The 26,297-nt window shown below is 48.8% G+C and overlaps 1 protein-coding gene across 2 annotated transcripts in view; it reads right to left on the bottom strand.

Annotated features, from left to right (window-relative positions):
- Positions 1-26,297, bottom strand: part of MARK3 (microtubule affinity regulating kinase 3) — a 596,913-nt gene that overhangs the window by 177,619 nt on the left and 392,997 nt on the right. For both annotated transcript variants that reach the window (XM_078660239.1, XM_078660240.1), the window contains exon 14: positions 12,837-12,940. In XM_078660239.1, the coding sequence (XP_078516365.1) occupies positions 12,837-12,940 (104 nt within the window). The remainder of the gene's footprint in view (positions 1-12,836; positions 12,941-26,297) is intronic.

The raw sequence follows: 26,297 nt of genomic DNA, 5'->3' as shown, positions 1-26,297 counted from the left end.
ACTAATACGCAACAAGGTGAATCTATATTCAAGATTTAAGATTCAGACTGAAAGCATCAGTCGCTGTATATTTGAGCGTACTCAGTATCTCTTCAGATAAGAGAGTTTAGCTACCACACTAGCTAAAGAAAGAAGAGAAACAACAAAGGGATGTTTTTATATCAATTTTTTTTATTTACTTTCATATAAAATCATAAGGGTTCTTGATCAGTCATAAGTATTAATCAGACAATGCATTTCTAATGTACAAGGGATACATCAATGTCTCCTATATAATACAAAAGAAAACGTCCAAACTGTTACAGTGAGAACAATGACTTCTAATCTGATAGAAGTAAGTCACAGGAAGCAGACGTCATACAAGCAGAAATGGACATAGAAGTAGACCTTTCGGTCTTAACGTTTTATTTCACAAGATCTTCATCAGGACAAATAATATTATGTCATTTTAGGGGTCATCGCTAGATGTTATAATTATTCGTCCTGATGAAGGTCTTGTGAAAAAAACAGCGCGCCCTGACATTCGGGACACAGGGCATTTGATCCCCTTCTTGAGATGGCCAGTTGGCCAGGGGGCTGGTATGTGGATAGGGTGCAAGGCCCTAATGTGATTTATGTGCTGAAGTGATTGTGGTGCTAGGAAATGTAATGCATTTAGTATGTTTTACGCACCCTGTATCTGATACATCTAAAACTGTGGTTTATGATTATGAGGTTGTTTTACCTATGTAGGTTTATGCTAGTGAGATGATGTTTCATTCTGTGATTTACGCCCCTAATGTGAGTTGTACTTAGGAGGTAGGGTCTAATGTGTTTAGACTAGTGAGGAGATTGCCTACTGTATTTATACTGGTCAGGCCTAATGTGAGTTATGCGTAATGTGCAATGCCTTTATGCCTGTGATACCTCTAAATGTGTTTATGCTTAGGAGGTTGTTTTGCCAGGTATAGTTTATACTAGTGAGTTTGTGTCCCTGCATGATCTATGCCTATGGTGGTAAGTATTGCGTAGTGTGTACCTACCGGTTACCAGTTGTTACTGGTGGTGGTCTAGAATTGTTATTTTGTGCTACACTTATTCTATGTTATAGAAGTGCTATTTCTGCTAAGTGTTGATCCTGACAGTGGCCCACGTGGCCCTTTCCTGTGTAAATAATTCCTTGTGAATATTGCCCGTGCCAGTTGGCACAATGTATATTGTGTGATTACTATCTGATGTGTTTTGACAATACAAAAGTTATTTTTATATAACCTTGTGTGGAGTTCCTTTTGTAGTGTGCCTGGGATGTTGTTGCTGTGCGCATGCGCACATGCTTTACACATTGCCTCTGGGATAAGCCTGTCTGCTCGTGCCAAGCTACCAAGGGGGTGAAGCAGGGGTTATCTTTGGCGTGTAATTCCCTTGCCCTGACTAGAGTGGTGGTTTCTGTCTGGCTTTGGCGCAAGCCTTAGCCAACCAGAAATCCCAGTTCTAACAGTTTCAGAACCAGAAGTGGAAGGAGAGGGCGAGGCGGAAAAGCGTAAGGAAATGAATATGCTACTTACCAGTATGCATCTGTTCTTGGCATGTAGGGCTGCTAACATTCATATCTGTAGCATAAATCGCCGCCTAGTGTTGGGTCCGGATGATTGCACATTGTTGTCCTGGAAGAGTCTTCGAAGTATCACGAGATAGGTGGCTCCTCCCCTGGACTACAGTGCGCATGGGCATCGACTCCATCCCCAGATTGTTTTTAGCCATTGTGGCAGAGATGGAGTGTAATAGTGTAAGTGATGTCCATGCTAATGATTGAATGCAAGAAAGGTCTGCAGCCGCTACGGGCGCCGGGGAGGAGGGTGGGCGATATGAATGTTAGCAGCCCTACATGCCAAGAACAGATGCATACTGGTAAGTAGCATATTCAGTTCGATGCATGTGGGCTGCTAAATTCATATCTGTAGCATAGAATACATAGCAGTCCCTCCATTAACGGCGGTCGCCCGTGCCAGCTGCAGAAGTCTGAAAAAGTGTTTTAAGAACAGCCTGTCCTACAGCTGCCTGCTGTTTGGAATGCACATCCACACAGTAATGTTTGGTAAACGTATGTGGTGTAGACCATGTGGCTGCTCTACAAATGTCTTCCAAAGGAATGTTACCCAGGAATGCCATGGAGGCCCCCAACTTGCGGGTGGAGTGGGCTCTGGGGGGGGACCGTTAAAGTGCGCTTAGCTTTCTGATAGCAAATCTGAATACACTTAACGATCCACCTGGCTATCCCTGCTTTGGAGATGGGGTTGCCTTTGTGCGGGGCTGAGAAGGCAACAAAGAGTTGTTGTGTCTTTCTAAAAGGTTGTGTTCTGTCAATATAGTACATTAATGCCCTCTTGACGTCCAGCGTATGGAGCATTCTTTCTGCTACCGTTTCTGGGTTTGGAAAGAATGCGGGCAGTTCAATGGTTTGATTGACATGAAACTGCGACACCACTTTAGGAAGAAACTTGGGGTTAGTGCGGAGCACCACCCTGTGTGAATGAATTTGTATAAATGGCTCTTGGATGGTGAGCGCCTGTAGCTCACTAACACATCGGAGAGACATGATGGCAATGAGAAAAGCCACTTTCCATGTCAGGAATTGAATCTCACATGAATGTAGAGGCTCAAAAGATGGGCCCATCAACCTGGTAAGGACCACATTGAGATTCCATACAGGAGCTGGTGGGGTCCTGGGAGGAATGACTCGTTTTAACCCTTCCAGGAAGGCTTTAATGGCAGGCACCCTGAAAACAGAGAGATGCTGCCTGTTTTGAAGATAAGCTGCTATGGCGGATAAGTGTATCCGAATGGAAGCATATGCTAGATTGCATTTGTAAAGATGTAACAAATAGCAGATGATGTTAGGAATGGATGCATCTAGCGGGTTGATATTGTGTTCTGTACAGTAAATGACAAACCGCTTCCATTTTGCTGCATAGCAAGCTCTGGTAGTGGGCTTTCGTGCCTCCCGGATGATGTCCATGCATTCAGGAGGCAAATTAAGGTAGCCAAACTCTAAGACCTCAGGAGCCAGATCGCCAGATTGAGCTGTTGCGGATCTGGATGCTGAATGTCGCCATGGTTCTGCGTCAAGAGTCTGGGTGTGAGGCGCAGTCTTTGATGCGGTACCACGGAGAGTTCTAGAAACGTGGTGTACCATGGTTGGCGTGCCCACGTTGGAGCAACCAGCATGAGCGTCATCGAGTGTTGCTTTAGCTTTTTTGCCACCAGCGAAATGAGAGGTGCTGGGGGAAAAGCGTACGCTAATTTGCCTGACCAGTTCATCCATATCGCATTGCCCTGCGACTGTGGGTGAGGGAACCTGGCGGCAAAGCTTCGGCATTTTGCGTTTTCCCTTGTGGCAAACAGGTCCATCTCTGGATGACCCCACTGCTGGAAGTACGGGCGGAGTACTGATGGATGTATCTCCCACTCGTGCATCTGGTGGCTGTATCTGCTGAGCAGATCCGCCATCTGATTGTCCTTGCCCGGGAGGTGTTCCGCCATGAGGAAGATGTTCCCCTGAATGGCCCACTTCCACATGCCCTGAGCCAGATGAGACAGCTGTGGAGAGTGTGTGCCTCCCTGCTTTTGGATGTAGTACATGGCCGTCATGTTGTCCGTCCGGATCAACACGACCTTGTTGCACAGATGTACTTTGAAGGACTTGAGTGCCATGAAGAGTGCCATCAGTTCCAAGTAGTTGATGTGCATCTTCTTCTGTTGAGTCGTCCATAGTCCCTGCAGTGTGTAGTGGAGCACGTGAGCTCCCCACCCCTGGAGAGACGCGTCCGTCGTCATGATAATCTGTGGCACAGGCTCTTGGAACGGTCGGCCCTTGCAAAGGTTGTGTGAAGTCCACCAATGCAGAGAGGTGTATGCCCGACCGGTCACCAACACTAGGTCTTTCAACTGTCCTTGAGCCTGAGTCCACTGATGTGCCAGGCATTCCTGGAGCGGACGCTTATGCAACCTGGCGTGCGGGACTATGAAGATGCAGGAGGCCATCATGCCTATCAACTGCATGAACACTCTCGCTGGGAGGGAGTGTTGCGGTCTGAACCTTTGGATTAGCGACTGGATGTTGTCGATCCGTGCTTGGTTCGGCTGAGCTGTGGCAGTCAGGGTATTTATTGTCGCGCCCAAATACTGCCGTACATGGGCTGGCAGGAGGTGCGACTTTGGATAGTTTAGTGAAAACCCCAGACCGTGAAGAAGCTGAATGGTGTGTGACATGTCTGCGGCGCACTGTCGTGCCGACTTGGCTTGAACGAGCCAGTCGTCTAGGTAAGGGTAGACATGTATGTTTTGCCTCCTGAGGTGCGCCGCTACCTTCGCCAGACATTTGGTGAACACTCTGGGGGCAGTGGTCACTCCGAAGGGGAGGACCTTGAACTGGTAATGCCTGTTTTGTATGGTGAACCTGAGATACTTCCTGTGTGAAGGATGGAGTGGTATGTGAAAATAAGCATCCTTGAGGTCCAAGGTTGCGAGGAAGTCTCCCTGGTTTAGTAATGGAAGAACCTGCTGCAGTGTTAACGTGTGGAACTGTTCTGAAAGAATGTACTGGTTCAGAGGCCTGAGGTCCAGAATCGGTCGGAGTGAGTCGTCCTTCTTTGGGATTAAGAAGTACAGGGAATACACCCCTGTGCCTTCTTCCTCCACCGGCACGAGCTCTATTGCGCCTTTTTGCAGCATCACAAGAACTTCCTGCTGCAATAAGTGCAAGTGCTCGGCTGACATAGGACGTTGTCTTGGGGGAATGTTGGGTGGAGTGGACGTTAACTCCAAACAATAGCCGAACTGGATAAGTTTCCGCACCCACCTGTCTGTAGTGATGGACTGCCAGACAGGCAGGAACCGTTGGAGTCTCCCCCCGACAGGTGTTGGATGGTCGGGGGGCAGTGACAGGAAGTCACTGTTTGTTGGAGGCAGAGGAACGGGAGCTGTTGTTGCCTCTTCCTCTGCCTTTGGCGCTGTTTCCCCGGTAACTTCCTCTACCTTGCTTGGGGCACGAGGATTGCGCCCCACCCTTGCTGAATTGCGTTTGCTGTGCCAAGTGTCCTCTGGTAACACCTCGATTGCCCGAGCGACGAAAAGTGTTCCCTCTGAATTGCTGAGACTGGAGAGCACCCATGGATTTGGCCGTCTCAGTATCTTTTTTGATTTTTTCGAGGGTGGTGTCCACCTCTGGGCCAAATAACCGGTCTGGATTAACAGGCTGGTTAAGGATAGTTGTCTGGATCTCTGGCTTGAACCCTGAGATGCGGAGCCATGCTTTACGCCTCAGCATAACACCAGTGTTTATCGCCCTTGCTGCTGTGTCCGCCACGTCGAGCGCGCATTTTATCGCAGCGTTGGAGATGAGCTTGCCATCCTGTATAAGCATCTCAGCTCCCTCCTTAAACTGGTCTGGAAGGTGTTGCAGCAGTTGCTCTAGGGTGTCAGTGCGCCCTATCGTATTTGGCCAGCAGAGCCTGTGTGTTTGATATGCGCCAGATGTTGGCTGCCTGAGCTGCCACCCTTTTCCCCGATGCCTCCAGCACTTTCGACTCTTTGTCCGGGGAGGAGCTTCACCCGTTGTTTGAGAGTTCGCCCCCTTGCGGGCATTAGAGACCACCAAAGAGTCCAAGGGCAACTGGCCCCGTATGTATGTTGGGTCGCCAGGTGCCGGTCTGTATTTCTTCTCTATCCTGGGGTTGACAACCCTCGCCCTGGTGGGTTCCTTGAAAATGTCTGTGGCATGCTTAAGGACCCCCTTCAGCATAGGAAGAGTTTTCACAGTTTTTTCTGCAGCAGAGAAAGTGTCGGATAAAAAGTCAACTTCCACAGGGTCAGCATGCATTTCCACCTTATGGTTTGCAGCTGCCCTTTCAATCAAGGCATTAAATGCCGCAGAGTCTTCAGTGGGAGACGTCTTCACACTATAAACCTGAGGGTCCTGGACAACCTGCTGGTCCCCTTGATCCCCAGTGTCCATCCACGAGTCCTGCTGCTCATCAGTGTCTCTGTTTGCAGGAAAGTTATACTCCTCATCCTGTTCACCTTCATCTCCATCTGAGCAAGTGGGTGAAGGTGTTGCACTCCTTCCCGGTTGTGTAGGGATGTGTTCAACCAGCAATGGAGTCTCTGGTGCTGGTGTTTTCCGTTTGAGAGGAATTACAAACGACTCCAGAGGCTGGGATGTAATTTTCCTCTTGTACAGCGTTAGTTTCCCTGTGTCGGCGTCTATGAAATGCGCCGACCGTTCCTCCAGTAAATGTTGTCGAGGACCGACGGCTGCGTCCGAGGGAGTGTGGGTCGAAACTGCAGAGTCCTTGGTCACCAAGCGTGGTGCAAAGGCCTTCGGCGCCACCTTAGGCGGTAGAGTGTAGAGGATCGGCCTCAAAGTCATTTTCGGTGGGGCCATCGGTTGGGGCGCTGAAGGTGTTGTAGGCTCCGACGTCGACGCCTTGTCCCGTATCCGCTTGAGGGAGTCCGAGACCTGCTTTGTAAATGAAGCGGATGGTTTCGTCGACACGAGTGATGACCTCGGTCCACCTCCAGGGGAAGACCCGAGCGTCGATGATTTCTGTTTGGCCGCCGTAGGCGCAGACGTTCGCCCGACCACTGCGCTACTTCCACCGACCACGGCCGCAGGTGTCGACGTCGACTTCTTCAGATCGGCAGCCTTTGCCTTTTGCTTCGGGACTTCAGACTTCTGCTCGGGGCCTTTCGCCGACTTCATCTCGACGTCCCTTTTGCCCTTTGGATCGGTAGCCTTGCCCGCAGTAGGCTCGACAGTCTTCTTTGACTTCGACTCGACCGCCTTGCTCGACACCCGCTCGAGGACTTTCTTCGAGCTGTGTTCCTTGACCACCTTCGACACCTTTGCCGGGTCGATAGCCTTACCAGGCTTCGAGGTGTCCGAAGACGACGGCGTCGATGGCGGAGCAGACGTCTTCGGTGTCGATGGCGTGTCAGCCATCTTTGTTTTCGTCGATACCGATGTTGTTAGTTTCGGTTTCGATTTCGATTTCGTTAATGGCGGCTCCGCTGAGGTGTCCGTAGCCGGGCCGGAAGGCGGGGCCGTGGATCGAGGTGTAAGGTCGTGGGTAATGCTGCGTGGCGATCCCGTGACCTGAGCCATCGTAAGAGTACGAACGGGGCATAGCTCATCCTCCGAGCTATCTTCCACGGCCCCATATGCTTCTTCGTCGTCCCCTACCTCATCGACGTTTTCTTCTAGGTCTGGGCCCACGACGTCTGCCTCGGATTCGGGCTCGACCTCCGCCGATGATGGTGAAATTTGCAGTTGAAGCAACTGTTCTTCTGCGTCGGGGTCTTCGAAGATGTCGACTGGCGCTGGTGCCGACCGCTGGGCCTCAAGGCGCGCCGGAGCTTGATAGTCTTCTTCGACCTGAATCTCGAACAGGCCATACAGTTGGCCTCGTCGTGGTCCGGTGGCAGGCACTTGTTACACACAGGGTGTACGTCGATGTGTGGGTACTTCGAGCCACACACGGGGCAGTGCTTGAACGGACTCCGTTCCATGCCGTCGAAGTCTTGCCGCGTCAACAGGGCCTCGATGACCGAAGAGTCACCCGAATCCTCAGATATCTAACTTGACGAGTTGGAGTATACACGAGACCGAACGCGAACAATACCGACGGGCTAACGAAGGCCTTTTGGCCTTGAGAAAGTGTTTGTATATCGATTCCGAACAGGAGACGTCGAAATCACATCCGAACCCAATGGCGGAAAAAAACAATCTGGGGATGGAGTCGATGCCCATGCGCACTGTAGTCCAGGGGAGGAGCCACCTATCTCGTGATACTTCGAAGACTCTTCCAGGACAACAATGTGCAATCATCCGGACCCAACTCTAGGCGGCGATCTATGCTACAGATATGAATTTAGCAGCCCACATGCCTCGAACTATCCCTGATTATTTCATCCATAGGGGATTGTCTTTGCATAGATGGTGTGGGAATCTGGAAGCGAAGTTTGGGAATTTTGAGTTCTCTGATTTGGCAAAGAGATTATCTGTGGTAACCCCCATTTTTGGAAGTGTGGAAGGAGAACCTTGGGATGAAGTTCCCATTTGTGTACCTGTTACCACATCCTGCTGAGGAGGTCGGTAAATTGGTTGCTCATGTCTGGAAGGTGTTCTGCTAGAAGATACATTGTGATGTATTGCCCAATGCCAAATGGCCTGAGAGAGGCGTGACAACTGTAGAGAGTGTGTCGCCCCCCCCCTGTTTTGTACATAGAACATAGCTGTCATATTGTCTGCCCGGACTAAGACACCTTTCCCTACCAGGAGAAGCTGAAAAGCTTTTAGTGCTAGGTAAACAGCTAGACGCTCCAAGAAATTGATATGGGGATTTTTGTGCTAGCCGTTCCAGAAACCCGGAGTTGTTCAATGCTGAAGATGGACACCCTAACCTGTGAGAGATGCATATGCTGCTAGTATGACTTGTGGAATTGGGTCGATGTACGGCCACCCTTGTGGTTTTGTGTATTCCACCACTGCAGAGAGCGATGAGTGCGGCGGTCTACAAACACTGAATCTGTTAATTGACCCTGTGATTGATTCCACTGACTTTCTAAGCATTCTTGTAGAGGATGTATGTGTAATCTTGCATGAGGTACGATTACAATGCATGATGCCATCATCCCTAAAAGTTGCATGAACGTTTTGACTGTTAGGTATTGTTTTGAATCTGTAGTAATACAGTTTGAAAGTTTTTTAATCCGGCTGTACTTGGAGATGCTAGCGCTGTGTGAGAGTTTATAATTGCTCCCACATATGGTTGCTGTTGTGAGGGTTGGAGATGGGACTTTAAATCCCAATTGATGAAGGAGGTTTATAAATGCTCCCGGAATGCGAGGTTCCAGCTAATACAATTCTATGTGTTCACTGGGTGCACCTTCGCCCTCACAAAATCAATGAATTCTTCGGCTCCCACACTGCTTGCCAGCGATGCAGACTGGAAAATGCAGCGTTCATGCATATGTTCTGGGATTGCCCACTACTCCGCGGGTTCTGGGAGGAGGTCCTGACCAGGCTGAAAGAGGTGACCGATCGGGAGCTGCAGTTGACTCCAGGCGTTTGCCTGTTACATTGGTTTCCCCACACTGCCCGTAATAAAACCTCCAGCAAATTTCTGGATTTGGGTTTAGTCCTAGCTAAAAGGGAAATCACTAGCCATTGAAAGGCGATTACTGCCCCCAACACTGCGCGTTGGTTGCGGGAACTCTTAAAATTGTCGGACTGCGAGGGGACCCTCCGGCTTCAGATGGCTCGGAGAACTGACAATGATAAATTACTGGACACGGCGAGGGCCTGGGTGGCGATGGTGGATCTTCTTAAAACCCAGACTGGTAACAACGACTAATCTCCCCAGGAGTGAGAGGCCCCCTTCACTACATGGGAACGCAACCACAGGTGTAAGGATGGGGACGCCAAGTGGGGGGACGATTAATGTGGGTGCACCCTGCTAGATGGGGCATTGATTACGGCCATAGGGAATCCAACGAAGTGTCCGAAATGCATACTGTGCAACAAGTGCGCTGTTAGGGAGAGCGACATGTCTGAGTGGAGGGGGGAGGAGGTAGGAAGTGCTAATGGGGGGCGGGGGGACCAGGGAAGGGTGGGTGAGGGGGGTATAGGTTGGGGGGTGGGGAGTGTGTTGTTTAGTTGTCTGATAAGGCGGATTGGCGAGGACAATGTAAGCATGCCTCTAGAGTAGCGCGGACTGGACCCCAGGGCTGTGCCACAACTCAGAATGGATAAATCTCCTGCACCCGATGAACACTTCTCCTTGCGAAAACAAAGATGGAGAGGTGGACGAACTAGTATGATAAAGGACTACGACTTGTTATAAGCCTCTGGGGATGCTTGATTGCGTGACTAAGCATGTTGTACACGAGAACATAAAAATGCTGTATCTGTGAGAAATGAGAAAAAATGAATAAAATCTTTTTTAAAATGATTAAAAAATAAATAAAAAAAATGATGGTTTCATATTACACCCAGCCGACTTCCCACACATTTCTTCAAATGGTGATTTTCCTCCCACATCTCTAGGGGCATTGTGAATCAATCAATCAGGGATTTCTAGAGTGCACTATTTGCCTGTGAGGGTCTCAAGGCACTCGAGGGGGAGGGGGTTCGGACAGCACAATAACACTCCGAGTTTCTTGACAATCTTTACCAGAAGCCACAGCCAATTGTAACCCTTCCTTCAATACTTTTATCCACCTTTCCACAATGCCAATACTTTGTGAATAATATGCTGATGTGCGAATATGTTCAATTCCATGACTCTAATAAAAACCCTTCATTTTGTTGATGAAGGAGGTTTATGATGGCTTGAGTGTGTTGTAGACATCTTTGCTGTGTGTTGGGTTTGATGAGCCAATCGTCCAGATATGGAAAGCCATCAATCAATCATGGGTATTGTAGGCGTGCTACTCACCGGTGAGGGTCTCAAGTCACTAAGGGTGGGGGGGACGGGGTCTGGGTCCGCATACATGTGTAGCCGAAGAGCCAGGTCTTGAGGGTTTTCCTGAAGGTGTTCGGGGAGGGGGCGTGTCTGATGTCTGCCGCTAGCGCGTACCAGCTCTTGGCTGCAATGTCAGAGAAGGATCTTCCGCCTGCTCTGTGGATGAGCCAGGTTTCGGCCAGTGCGAGGTTGGAAGATCGGAGGTTTTTTTTGGAAACGAGGAAGTTGAGTCAGTCGTTGATGTATTTGGGTCCGTTGCTGTGTAGGCATTTGTAGGCATGAGTGAGGATTTTGAAAGTGACTCTTTTCTCCACAGGGAGCCAGTGGAGACTTCATAGGTGTTGACTGATGTGTTTGTGTCGGGGGATGCGGAGGACGAGTCTGACGGCGGTGTTCTGTATTGTCTGGAGTTTGCGGAGTAGGGACTTGTTGATGCCGGCATAGAGTGCGTTCTATAGTCCAGTCTGCTGGTGATGAGTGCATAGGTGACTGTCTTCCTTGACCCAGGGGGGGATCCACTTGAAGGTCTTGCTGAGGGTGTTGAAGCAGCTGGAGGTGACGGCGTTGACCTGTCGGTTCATGGTGAGTGACGAGTAGAGTACGGTGCCGAGGTTCTTGGCGTGGTCTGAGGGGGTGGGTGGGCTACTGAGAGCATCTGAGGGCGGTCGGCCACCAGGGGTGGAACCGAGGTGGTACGGAGGACGAGGACTTCTGTCTTCTCAGCGTTGAGCTCCAGAGTAAGGGAATCTTATCGGTGGCTTGATGTGGACAGACAGGTGGAGGAAGTAGTTTGAGACTGCATTTGCTGTGCAAATGATGACAAATCTAAGTTAGAGCAATCCCTTTCTCCCCCAATGGCAATTAAAGGGTAACCATATGGAAATGCTCTGACAGTGTGAATAGGTTTAACGTAATGAGATTTAAGATTGGTCTTAGAGACCCAACCTTTTTGGGGATTAGGAAGCAAAGTGAGTAAACTCCTGATCCTTGATGTTGTACTGAACTGGTTCTATGGCTCCTTTTGTTAGAAGAGCTTGTACCTCTTGTTTGAGGAGCTGCTGGTGTTGTAATGAGTTTGTGCGGGGTGGAATATTGGTAGGGTTGCTGGTAAGCTCCAGGCAATAACCATGTGGGTTAATATCTAAAACCCATATGTCGGATGATATAGATTGCCAAATGGGAAGAAAGTGTTGTAATCTTCCTCCGACAGGTGATGAATGGTCGGGGGGATACTAGCGAGTCACTGCTCGTTAGTGGACTGGGAGGTGGGAGTAGGTGCACCTCTACCTCTTCCCTTAAAATTGTTCCCTCTATAACCACCATTCTAGAATCCTCTTGAGGGGAATGATTAAGCTTGTGTCTAGTATGAAGATGCGCCCACATCTGTGGAACTAGTTTTGTAGTCTCCTCTGTAAAAGGAGCGACAAAAGGAACCTCTGGTAGAAGGAGACTAGAGCGCTCCCATAAATTTTGCCACTTCCGTATCCTTTTTCATCTTTTCAAGGGATTGGTCTATTTAAGGCCCAAAGAGGTGACCCGTATAAAAGGGTGCGTTAGGAACGGTTTGCTGAACTTCTAGTTTGAAACCAGAAATTCTGAGCCATGCGTGTCTCCTTAGCAGAAGCTAGAGTTGACACTGATGGTTGGCTGATTGAGCAGCTACTCTCTTCCCTGAAGCATCTATTGGTTTGGATTCTTTATCTAGAGGTAGTGCCTCTCCTGATGTTAATGAATTTGCCCTCTTAGGGCATTAGAGCCCATCAAGGAATACAAAGGCAACTGACCCCTAGTAAAAACTGGGTCAGATGGTGAGGGTTTATATTTGTTGTCCACCCTAGGTGTTCGTATACGTGCTTTAAATGCGTCTTTAAAAATATCATGCTGACGAAAACTTTCCAGATCCAGCCTGACGCCTGGGGGTAATTCTAACGTAAGGAATTTATCACTATGTGTTTCTTCCAAAACTGGCACCATAAGGTAAAACATAAATTCACTAAGTGGATGCAGTAGTCCACTAAGTCAACAGGCCCAGCTCACGTTGTAGTGGGTCTAGAAGTGGCACACAAGTGATGGGGCAGAAAATATGTCAAGGTTTACCGGTGATCAGAACACGCTCTTAAGTCAGTTACCAAGTGTGGTCACAAATAAAGCCTACCTTGTTAATAAAGCAATGGAGTAGACAACTTGTTTTGGTTAAAAAATCTATACCTTATTTTCCAACCCAAAAACCAATTTGCCTCATAAAAGTCTAGAGTCCTACTAAATGAATACTTTAACATAAGAGAACATTCTAGGACAGACACAAAAGACAAAATTGCAGACTAACTTTCATACCTTTTGTCGTTCCCATTTTGAATTACAGAATGTCTGTCTGTGACTGGTCGTTCATTACAAACATAGGTATTTCGACGAATCATTCCACCAGAAGTAGCATTATTCTGCATAATAAACAAAACATTACCACAATGAGAGAATTATAAGCACTTGTAAATATGAGGTAGAATGCAGTTCGTCAACTTTCGTTTTTCTGTTTTAATGCAACAAGATTTTATTTTATGTTAAAAGTAAAAAGTTTGAGTAATTATTAATCATATATATGTTTCAAAACCAATGCACTTACCAAACCCTTCTTCCACAGATCAAATAAATGGGGTATCTATTCATCATGATAATCCTTTAGAAACTGGTGGCCTCAATTACATTTTCAAAAAATTATATTCAAATCTGAAGTGCTCTTCCATCGTTGTGGTCCAGAACACTGAAGGACATTTTTTCTAGTTAGAACATTTTTTGTAGTTATTTATTTATTTATTTTTATAATTATTTCACCTTGTGTGCATCCATTCAAAACATATGGAAACCAAAAATTGCACTCATTCTAGTTTCATTGCAATAAATACTCTGAACAGTAACTGTGTACAAAGAGAGAAATCATACAATCTAAGTGGGATGTTGTGTATTGTCAGGAAGTTTGTGCGGAGCAGAGAAGGAACTGGATAGGTGCTATGACACTAATGACTATCAGCTTCACCATTCATGGGGGAAAGGGCATAGGGGATAGGATGAGGGAAGTAGCCAAGTGGCACACCAACAGCATGCAATTGGGAGTACTGTATGTTTCCTTGTTCTTGAAAGTCTCAGTGTGTACAACTGTTCATGTAGGACTGCCCATCAATAAAGCCGTGATCACTGCGAGATATGGCTCCCAATCTGGAGGGCTGGGTGTGGCCGAGGGACTGGAGCAGCCCCATGTGATATCTCCAGCTCAGTTACACAACTTCTACATTAGTCGGCAAGCCATAACTGGATGGGAGGCGCTATCGGCAACTTCCAGCTCATGGCTATCCTACCTTTAGCTAGTACAAGTGCCATGGCTAAAAACATATTAAGGGTATTCCGCGCTGCTGTATGGGTGGTGATCCCCAAGAGAAAATACGGTCCATCTGTTGGTACTATGTATCCAGCGTCTTCTGATAAAGTCTAAGCTATCGCCGCCCAATAAGACAATAAGTATGTGTAGGAAAGTGCCCCTTTTTGCACGGTTACCCCCCACTTTTTGCCGGATGTTGATGCTCTTTGATGGAGTGTGCCCTGGGTTCCTGCCAACCAGGTACCCAGGGCCTACATTCTTTCCCTAAACTGTAATGTTGCAAAACCCAATTGGCAACTCTCAGGACACATGTAAGTCCCTCTTAAAAGCTACCATAGGTACCAAGGGCACTGTGACCAGTGAAGGCCTTTAAGGGCTACAGCACCTATTGTGCCACCCTTAGAAGCCCTTTACCTACACACCTACACACACCCACACACACCGCCATTGCAGGCTGCATGTTTTGGTGCAGAACAAAGTGAAGAGTCGACATGGCACACATCCCTGTATGCCACGCCTACAATCCACTGCCGTGGCATAGGTAAGCCACCCCTTTAGCTGGGCGCACTATACCAGTGGTGAGGGTACAGGTGCATGAGCCCCTGTACCCCTATAGTCTCGAAGTTCATTCTTAAACATTGTGTAAGTGCAGTAAAGTCATATATATGGTAAGGGAGTTTTTGCATTACAAACTCCACAACACCATTATGGCTTTACTGAAAACTGGGAAGTTTGGTATCAAACTTCTCAGCACACTAACCCGACACACATGCCAGTGTGGGATTTAATGAGAAATGCACTCAGAGCGTAGCTTAGCAATGCCTCCTGAAATACGACTTAATCCTAGTGTCCTGGCTGGGTGGTTGCTCACCAGCTGCCACCACCAGACATGTTTCTGGACCCCTGGGTCAAGAGCCTGCCGCTCCTGTGGTCGTGTAACAAAGCACATCCAGGATGGGCTGGGTCCAGGAAGGGGAAGCTTCAAGGCCTGCAGCCTTTTTTGAGCAACCCCAGCCATTTTCTACTCCCAGCAACTGGTTACCACCGGTTATGACCCCACTTTGTGTGGGAGAATCAGAGGGAAAACCAAGTTAGGAGAGGTGTGCCCACCTTTGCCAATCCCAGCCCTCAGATGGGGAGGCAAGGTGAAGCACAACTCTCAGTCCCTGCCATCTTGAAGATGGGGGGGACCCATCCAACCAGAGTGAGGCTTAAGCCCACCTCCCACTGGAGGGTGGCTTAATAGGGGGTGTACCCATCCCAAGGAAGGGACCCATTGGTCTCAACCTGTACCTACCTGTAACAGCCCTAAATGTAGTATTTAGGGGCAACCCTGAACCTTGTCTTCTTAGACAAGAAGAGTGAAGTAGGACCGATGGAAGCTGTGCTGAAAGAAGAAGGAGGAGACCAACTGACTTGGCCCCAGCCCTACCGGCCTGGCCCGACCTCGACCTGCTCCTGCGAAATCCAGGTGTGTCCTGAAGCCAGCAGCCCCCCAGAACCCGGAGGACCTGCCCTGCCTTCCCAAACAAGACTTTGTCTCCTGTGAGCACCGGATTTGCTCACTCACAGACTCTGGCTCCAGCCAAAACACATGAGTCGGCACCCCTCTGCACCCCACGCCAATGACTCGAGTGGCCCAACACCACAAGGAGGTCTCCCCGGCGACCCTGACCTGGGATCTGGTGATCCTTGACCTACCACAAGTCTCCAACCAATGCCTGCAGCCCCTTTCTGGAGGATCCCCCCCTGACCGCACGCGGAGCCGGTAAGAGAAACCCTGGGTAGCCCAACCGAAGGTGTCCCGGCATCCCAACTTACCTCTCCAACTGGTGGTCGCCTCCAGAAGATCTTCATCCCCGAGCCTGCAGTGTTTGTTGCAACTGGAGAATCCCCATTGAAAACAAGGCACACAATGCCAAAACAGCACCCTGCACCCAACCGCCTCAGTGCCGCTGTAGGTGCACCTTGTGTGCTAAATCAGATTCCCCCTTTGCCCTGAGACTACGTCCAGGAGCTTTGCCCCCACAACCTTGTGGCCTGCTCGTGAGCAGCCACCAACAGGAGGCGTAATAGCCCTAATTGGATAACATTGGCCTCAACACTCTGCACCCGGACGCCCTAGTGCCGCTGAGGGTGCTTTGAGAGGGCATCCTTAACCCTGGGGACACCTTGTTCTAACCCCAGAAAACCGTCTCCCAAACCTAAGTATTTACCGTTAAACAAATAACCTGGTTTTCTCCCATAGGACTGCATTGACTACTTTCTTGTGAAAATTGTTCTAAAAGTGTGGAGTTGGTTTGTATGAAACCGTAAGAAACTGTATATGCAGAAAAACTGATTTACTTACCTATCATCTAGGAAATGTCCCAGCGAGATATCCAGGCATATCACACTGAGTAGAGAAAGTAAATTTCTCTACTCAGTAAATTTCTCTACTCAGTACTTAAAAGTAATTTCTATAGTAAATGAAAAGTAATTCCCATTGTTTTATTAACAAGTGACTTACCTGTAACCAATCCAATTGCATTCAACTGGATTCGAACTGTATTAAACTGAATTATTCTTGCAAAGTACTATTACACTTACTTATACCAGGCTGGCTTGGTTCTAGAAAATAAAATACAACAAAGAAATATTTTTATACAAAACCAATTGGTCAGAGTTCAGTCTTTGAGTGTGTGAGCATTTCTTGTCCGAGTGTGTACAATAAATGATCAACACTACCCTCTGATAAAGCCTTTCTGTTTGCCCACACTACCACAAATAGAGAGTAAGGTATTATCTACTTTTACCTCTGTAAGCCTTTGGGGATTCATTGGACTCTGTGCACACTACACCTTACTTTGGTATAGCATATACAGAGCCGACTCGCTCTTCGCTTTGGCCGGAGTGGTCGCTCCCAGTGCCCCCTGGCGTGTACTGGTATCGTTACTGCAGCGCTTCTGTGACATTTGCCTCCTGTGTGCCTCTTATTGATCTGCCTGGCTGCCGCTTTGCATATAACGCGCATTGGCTTTAAAGTGTACTTTTTCAGCTGCTGTATTAGCGCGTTTGTTCCCAGGCGCTCTGTTGTGCTCCCCCCCTCCTCCATTTTGTTTGTTGTTGCTCTCGTGGTCAGCCCGCCCCGCCTCCCAGCTGAGTCGCCCTCGCCCCTCCCCCCTCTTCTTCCTTATATGACAGTAGTTCCCGCGCGCAGCGTTCACGCGCAGCGACCGCGCCCAATCCGCGCCGAAGGTGCGCCAAAGGTAAGCCCGTCTACGCCCGTCCGCGCCTGGACCGCGCCCAGCGCCAGACCCCCTGCCCCTCTCGCCGCCCACCCCTCCCGCATTACCTACGATGCCGCCACCCTCCTAGCCCTTAACCCCGGCCGCGCCCCCACCTGCGTCCAAGCCGCTCCTGGACGCACCCATGGACCTTTCTCCTGCTACTCCTGCAAATTCAGCAGCACCGTCACCAACTCCGCTACGACCACAACACAGATTCCCGACCCCAACCACCTAGAATGCATCCTTCTCAACACCCGCTCGGTCCACAGGCACGCCATTGACCTTTGGAACCTACTAGACACCATCTCTCCTGACGTCGCCTTCCTAACGGAAACATGGATGAACGCTTCCTCCGCCCCTGACATCGCCATCGCCATCCCTGATGACTATAAGATCACACGCAAGGACCGCACCGACCATACAGGAGGTGGAATCGCTATCGTCCATAAGAAAACAATCCGCATCTCAACCAGCTCTGATGCCAACCTCGCCAACTCCGAACACCTTCACTTCCAGATCCACATTGACCCCAAGACCACACTCAGAGGCACCCTCCTCTACAGACCACCAGGACCACGCGCAAAATTCAGTGAAGACATCACGGACTTCATCACCCCACACGCGCTCCCCTCCAAAGACTACATCCTTCTGGGAGACCTCAACTTTCACCTTGAAAAGATCAACGACCGCAACACCGCCACCCTCTTAGACAACCTCGACAACCTCGGACTTAAACAACTGGTCACTTCCCCCAACCACATCGCAGGTCACACTCTCGACCCCATCTTCACCTCCAGCAACCATGTCTCCTTCAGCCACACTACGGATCTCCTCTGGACTGACCACAGCTGCGTTCACTTCACCTACAACAAGCCGAAACCCATCATCCACCTCCAACCAACTCTACAAAGAAACTGGAACAAAATCACCACAGAACAGATCTCCACATCGCTCCTTCAAACCTCCCCAGCCCTCTCTTCTAACGCCAACGAAGCCGCCTCCAACCTCACCCTTTGGTTATCCAACACCGCCGACACCTTAGCACCACTGAAAAAACGTCAACACAAACTTGGCATCAAGAAGGCCGCATGGTTCAACGACGACCTCAAGAAGTCCAAGAAACTATGCCGCTCCCTTGAAAAGGCCTGGAAAAAAGACCCATCCACCAGCAACAAGGACGCCTTCAAAAGCGCCATCCGTACTCACCACCAACTGATCCGAAAAGCCAAGAAAACAGCATTCAAAGATCGACTTGACAACAACGCCCACAACAGCAAGGAACTTTTCAACATCGTCAAGGAATTTTCCAACCCCTCGGCCAACTCCAACGACATCACCCCCTCTCAAACCCTCTGCGATTCCCTAGCCTCTTTTTTCCACAACAAGATTGCTGACATCCACAACAGCTTTGTCAACCAACCCGGAAGCCAACCCACCCTACCATCAGCTGACCATCTTCCCCCCGTTAACACCCTTAACGCCTGGAAGCCAATCTCCACTGAGGACACCATCCGCCTGATGAACTCCATCCACTCTGGATCCCCCACAGACCCATGCCCTCACCACATCTTCAACAAAGCAGACTCCGTCATAGCTCCGCACCTCAGAGACGTCATCAACTGCTCCTTCAACTCCGCTACCTTCCCAGAAGACTGGAAACACGCTGAACTCACCGCCCTTCTGAAAAAACCAACAGCAGACCCCACCGAACTCAAAAACTACCGCCCCATCTCGCTTCTTCCATTCCCGGCCAAAGTCATCGAGAAAGCCGTCAACAACCAACTCGCCGCCTTCCTTGAAGCCAACAAATCCCTCGACTCCTCACAATCTGGCTTCCGAGCCAAACACAGCACTGAGACCGCCCTCATCGCAGCAACAGACGACATTCGAACTCTGCTGGACAATGGAGACACAGTCGCCCTCATCCTCCTCGACCTCTCTGCAGCCTTCGACACAGTCTGCCACAGCACCCTTTTACAACGCCTCAGAAACATCGGAATCCAAGGAAAGGCACTGGAATGGATCACTTCGTTCCTCACCGGAAGAACCCAGAGAGTCCGCCTCCCACCTTTCAAGTCCGAGGCCACCGAAGTCATCTGCGGCGTACCACAAGGATCCTCACTCAGTCCCACCCTCTTCAACGTATACATGAGCCCCCTCGCGGCCATCGCCCGCCAACACAACCTCAACATCATCTCTTACGCGGATGACACTCAACTGATCCTATCTCTCACCAAGGACCCCAGCACCGCCAAAACTAACCTACACGAAGGAATGAAGGAAGTCGCCGAATGGATGAAACAAAGCCGTCTGAAACTGAACTCAGACAAAACAGAAGTCCTCATCTTAGGTAAATCCCCCTCTGCATGGGACGACTCCTGGTGGCCGGAAGCCCTCGGAAATGCACCCATCCCGACAGACCACGCACGGAACCTTGGCGTCATCCTGGATTCTTCACTCTCAATGAACAAACAAGTCAGCGCCGTATCCTCTTCCTGCTTTAACATTCTTCGCATGCTCAGAAAAACATTTCGCTGGATCCCCTCCGATACAAGGAAAACAGTCACCCACGCTCTAGTCACGAGCCGACTGGACTACGGAAACACCCTCTACGCAGGTACCACCGCTAAACTCCAGAAGAAACTACAACGAATCCAAAACGCCTCAGCCAGGCTCATATTAGACATCCCACGCAACGAACACATCTCTGGTCACCTTAAAGACCTCCACTGGCTACCCGTCAATAAGAGGATTACTTTCCGACTGCTTACCCACGCACACAAATCACTCTACGACATCGGACCAGATTGCCTCAACTCTCGACTGTCCTTTTACACCCCCTCCCGACAACTTCGCTCTTCCAGCCAAGCCTTCGCCACTGTACCTCGCATCAACAAGACCACCATGGGAGGCAGATCCTTCTCATACCTGGCTGCCAAAACATGGAACTCACTCCCCGCTTACCTTCGCCTCACCCAGAATCACCTAGCGTTCAGAAAGCAGCTTAAAACGTGGATATTTGACAAATAATCCTCCTCCCCTTCCTAAGCGCCTTGAAACCCTCTGGGTATGTAGTGCGCTATATAAATGTTATGACTTGACTTGTTATGTTATGACTTGAGTTTCCTACAGTGTGGACACGACCATACTATATGTAGGAAGTTAGCCAATGGGGCATTAGAGAAGGGGCAGGAGTAGGAGGAGCCCTGTTACTTTTGTGCCAGTTTATGTGGATTGAGATAGATTTATTTATTTATTTTATAGCATTTATAAGGCGCACAGCTACCCACAAAGGGTTTCCCGGCGCCGAATAAGCAAGAACACAGGGTACAACTAAAGAGAGAACAGATCCGAAAGCAATTATTTGTCGAACAACCAGGTTTTAACGCTTTTCCTGAAGCTCCTATAGTTTTCTTCTTTGCGTATTTGAATGGGCAGAGTGTTCCAAAGAGTTGGACCCAAATATGAAAAGGTTCTTCCTCCCATTCTAGCCCGTTTGTACCTGGGTACCGCAAAGTTCGCTGATGTGACTGAACGAAGATTGCGATTAGGAAGGTAAGGCTTAGCAAGATCTTGAAGATACTTGGGAGCAATCCCAGCTTTGATTTTAAACAGATAGGTCAGAGTTTTGAAGCGAATCCGGTTTTCGACCCTGAGCCAGTGCAGATCCCTAAGATGTTTAGTGATCCTGGCATATCTGGGAATTTTGCAAAGCAGTCTGGCCGCAGCGTTTTGTACCAGTTGCAGGCGTCTTATCACTGCTTTGTTTGCACCCAGGTATAGGATGTTACCGTAGTCAAGCCGAGATGTCACCAAGGCATTGACTACGGTCTTCTGGGTGGTAGTTGGCAACATCCAGATAATTTTACGTAGCCATCTAAGAATAGTGAAACATATGCCAGCCACTTTGTTGGCTTGTTGTGCCATGGATAGATTGTCATCTATGATGACCCCAAGATTTCTAACCTGAGTGGCTGGGGTCGGGAGCTTGCCCAGTGAGGTTGGCCAGTGGGGATCACTCCAGAGATCTTTACTGTTCCCTAGGAGGAGGATCTCTGTTTTTCCCCCATTTAATTTAAGTTGGTTGTCCGACATCCAGCAGAAAATTTCATGAAGCCTGTTCTAAGTGCAGATGGAGCAGACGGGTCAGACTTGGAGAGTGAAAACAAAATCTGAGAGTCGTCTGCATAAGTCATTAAAACAAGACCGAAATTTTCTGCAATGTTGGCTAGTGGACGAAGGTACAAATTAAACAACAGGGGGCTCAGGATAGATCCTTGTGGAACACCGTGAGGAGAATTGAAAACGTCCGAACAAGCCTCAGAAGAGGTGATCTGGAAGGTGCGTAGGGATAAGTATGATTTAACCCATTCTAACGCCCTGCCCTCGACACCACTCTCCTCCAACCTAACAAGTAGTCTGGAGTGAGAGATGGTGTCGAAAGCCGCGCTTAGGTCCAATAGGACCAGTGCCACCGTTTGGCCATCATCTCTGAGCTCTCTTATTTTTTCCGTGACCCCAAGCAGGGCGGTCTCGGTGGAATATCCACTCCTGAAGCCGGATTGGGACGGGTGAAGTAGTTCATTATTTTCCACATATGTGGAAAGAGCCTCATGAATGTGCTTTTCCAGTAATTTGGAGAAAGCAGGGAGTAACGATATTGGGCGGTAGTTGGCCAATATCGTAGTATCGGCGGTCGGCTTTTTTAATAGAGGGCTGACTATGGCATGTTTCCATAGAGCAGGAACTGAAGCCTGCTCCATGGAAGCATTGAGTATCTCTGTAATGGGCGTCAGGGTGGAATCCTCCAGTTGGCTAATGAAACTAATGGGGATGGGGTCACGAGGGGAGCCCGATTTAATAGATTTAAGAAGTTTCCTCAGTTTATCCGATGTAATGGGAGGCCAGGCTTCGAGGTGACAGTTTACTTTAGAGATTTGGTAGGTGTCCTCTTGGTTGCACGAAGTGGTGCTGTTTTTATTGATATTAGATACGATCTTCTCAATCGATATATAATATAATATAGATATGTGAGGAGATAATTGAATTAGGAATATTTGAGCTTGGCATTGATCGAAATGCATTTTGGCATTCCCAAACATTGCTCCCATTTTTTTTCAGTGAACGCTGTTGAGAGTTTTCCATCCCCTTAAGCTCGAAGCGCGATAAGGGGGGCTTGCCCTATTTTTGCGTATAGAGTTATGTAACACTGTAATATCGCAGTGGCCTGTCCCACATACGAGTATGGTTTGGAGAAGTCTGGATGTTTCAGGTTCATCATGTACACTTCTCTCACTCGACACCATATAGGTGTCGAGTTAGAGTAGCGCACAAAAGAAAGCACCCAATGGAATCCCATAATCATCCCCAAGTTTTCAAATGTACAGAGACCACCGGGGTAGCTCAGGGGTTTAAGAGGAAAAGAGTTGTTTGTTGTGCAAGTAGATCGTCCAGCAAGAATGGGTCATAGCAATAAGAATATTCCATACCTTCTTCGGGATTGCGCGCTCAGAGCGGAACAACCATTCCAACACTTTAGTCAAGTGTATTCCAGTAGTCCAGCATCCCAATTCTGTAACATTTTGGCAGGCTAACCAGGGCGTTGGCCATGGCATCTGTGCAGCCGAGTAGTAATATTCGCAGTTCGGGCCTCCAAGCCTCCCTCCGTCAAAGGGGCGTACAGATTTGTAAGAAAAACCCGCTTTCTACCTTTACCCCATATTAAAGCAATTAAAAAGGTCTTGAAATAATTTCCGGGCGATTAAAATAGGGAGAGCAGCAAAAGCATTTAACAATCTAGGCAAGACCAGCATCTTAGAAATTGGCTATACAATCCATAGGAGAGCTCGGAAACTCAGTCCAGCATGTTAAAGAGGACCTGGTGCTGGCCATCGCCTTATGCAGGTTGTCAGCCAACAGATCTTTAGGGGAGTGGTACACCCGGACTTCCAGATATTTGAAAGAATCATAGGACCATGGGAGTAGTGTAGGAGGGAGTGATCCTCTGTTATGGGATTAATGAAGTCATTGGAAATAACTGGGATTTATTCCAGTTCACTTTCAGGCCTGATACTCGCCCGAACCGTTCTAGCAAATGCCACAAAGTCTGGGAGTATTGGTGCATCACCAATCAAATATACCAGCACACCGCCTACAGTGATATTATATGCCACTGGTTGTAAGCCCTTATTCCGCAACTCATGTTTTTCTGCTGGGTATAAAGGCATTTTGGTTGTGGTGCACTAGAGTTTGTGCTACTGCGATCAATTTGTTGGCCAACACCTTGCCAAGTATTTTATAATCTGAATTTAAGAGGGATATTGGCCGATAGGATCCAAGAAGTAATGGATCCCTATCCAGTTTAGGTAAGACCACCAACACCGCCTCCCCAAGGGAGGGGGAAACTCTCCTGTATCGTAGGCCTCAGTGTAAAGGAGATGTAAGTGGGGTACCAGTTGAGTGCTGAAAGTGGAGTAGAATTCCAAAGGCAAACCATCAGTCCAGGGGTCCTGTCTTGTGTCATCTGTTTAATGTCATCAGCTATCTCTGTTTTGGTGATGCAAGGGCAGGATATGGGTGAGGGCGATATACTCCAATAAGGACTGTATCCCAACTGGACAATCTCCTTGAGGGGCTCTATGTAAGGAACATAATAAGTATAAAACGCAGTGTCAATACCTTTCTGTGTGAGAAGTCTCTTATCATCCCTAATTGCTGTGATTGGGTTCCTGGGTGAGGCTGACGGTAGCAACCATGCCAACAACATGTTGTCTAGCCAAGTATTCCTTGTGATCGAGGGCACTCAGTTTTTCTAAGGTTATCTTGTGCGTTAGTCTGACCTGAGCCGGCGTACCACACCCGACTGATCAGCAGGGGATAACCGTTTGTACCAGTGCATATCATTTTCCAGTGTTGTGCGCTCCCTGCAAAGGGTAAGCCTAGTTCCATAAATCGCTTTAATCATGCAGCCACATAGCACAACCTTAAATGCATCCCATTCTACTCCAACCCCAAATGCAGTGCCTTTGTTATCCTGAAAGTAAGAGGTAATATCTGAATGGGGGGAGCAGATCGGAATGTTGCAGAGCGCCTACAGAGGCAAACGTCAAGTTGGGATTTTAATCTCCCCCAAGTCAGTTGTAATTCTGAAGGACATTAATCTGAGAGGGTACGACCGAGGTGTTCTACTCGGGACACCCTGGCAATAGCCTGTTAACATTAGACAATGTCAATCCTAGTGTGTGGGTCATGCAAGCCAGAATAGTGGGAGTATTCCCTTGGTGCAGGCCCGCCAAACGTACTTTACCTGAAGATCAGTCCCCCGTTTCTGCAAGTGTGATGTGAGAGCTTTCGACTGGGCTCCTGGGAGTGTGGAACACAAGCAATCCAAAAAAGATCCACCCCCCCCCCCCTAACAGTAAATTAGAGACAATTTGTTCCGCAGCAGTGATGGGATCACGGACTGCAGGAAGACAGCTTGATTAATGTAAGGGGCATAAAGTCAAAGTGATACAAGGGAAAGCAGGAGAGCTTCCAGCAGCCCCTCTAGCACTGCAGAATGGTCCTCAGGATCAGTTTGGGTGTTTAGAAACTCTAGGGGAGTCGTGGGAGCCACCCAAATTAGTGCTCTCCTAACATAGCTGGAGCATGAAGTCCCCATTAATTTCCATCTCCAGTGTCTGCGCATGTATTCTAGTGTTTGCGATGTAAGAGGTGTCTCCTATAGGAGCGCTATATGGATCTTGCGTCTACCGAGGTATTGGTATACTCAGTAACGTTTGGCGCAGCCCGCGAGTCCACAGACATTCCAGGTCAATAACACGGAGGAGCCCTGTTGATTTATCGTTAAAGCCATTACATTTTAAGCAGCACCAACCCCTCCAGCAGTAACCGCCACCCTCGCAACCCCCCCTCACTCGCCTGTCTCTCCATTCACACGGCATATGATATCACCCACTTAGATAAAAGAAAATAAGCACTTTGTTATTAATTGCAACACAACATTAACTCCCACTCCCAGACAAGTTCGCCAATGGGCGGCCAGCCCTTGGCACTGTAATGCAATACTTACAATTCAAAACAATCGTCTTTACCTGTGGTAAGTTGTAGAAAGGGGTTCAGCATTCAACGGCACAGGTAGGCTCCCATGACAGAAGCCACTGCCTGCGATCTCCTGCGCTGCATCATGTGCACAACATACATGCCTGTACCATGGGCAGCATACCCGCCCATTCGAGTCCTTTCCAAACCTGAAAGGGGTAGATCCTAGTAAATCTGCAGATGACTGTGGGGTGACAGACGGCCGCCAGCTAGCAGCGCAGCAATTGGGTGTAGGATAGTATTGGCAAGTCAATGTTCCGACACTCCGCCTCTGAGCCCGAGTGAGAGGTGGGTGATGAGTGTTTCGCCACATCCTCCACCAGACGGGCCCTTTCCATAGCTGCTTGTTCTTTTGTGGGGCCACATGTCCGACGTCTGGTACGTGACTTGCATGGCCGCTGTACCTGCCAAGAGGAGGAGGGCCCCTTTGTGCAAGCCAAGACTGAGCTTCCTCCAGAGTTGTACAGAAGGAGGTTGCGCCCTCATACAACCCCATAAAGAGTGGCAGGGAACTGCGGGCATATTTGATTCCGTGATCCCGAAGGCATTTCTTCACCTCCAGGAAGGAAGATCTGTGTAGCTGGACTTCTAGGGTATAGTCCTGATAGATGTGGACTTGGGCATTCTGGACAGTCCAGAGACCTCTACCTCTTGTCTGTAGAATATGGTCTGTCTCTGTAGTTGAATAACAGTGCAACCACCGAGGATGGAGGGGTGCCTGGGCGAGGAGGTCTCTCAGGCTTCCTGTGGGCCCTTTCACCTGGGAAGAAGGTGGATTGTTTACCCTGTAGAATTGTGTTAAAGAACCAGTCCTCAAGGTACAACTCCATATTCGGGCCCTCCAACTGCTCAGGGAGGGCTATGATTCACATATTATTCCTCCTTGATCTACCCTCCTGGACTTCAATTCGTCCACTCAAATATTCCACTTCTTCCTGCCTGACACGGAGACGTTTGTCAGAATCTACACTCAGAATCTACAGCAGTAGGTCGCAGGGCAGCTAGTGTAGATTCCGAATTTTCAACACAGTCCTTCAATTTCTTGTGATCCTCCCC

Source organism: Lissotriton helveticus, chromosome 9 (genome assembly GCF_964261635.1).
Source record: "Lissotriton helveticus chromosome 9, aLisHel1.1, whole genome shotgun sequence".
Lineage (NCBI taxonomy): Eukaryota > Metazoa > Chordata > Amphibia > Caudata > Salamandridae > Lissotriton > Lissotriton helveticus.
This window is presented reverse-complemented; position numbering and strand designations above follow the sequence as displayed.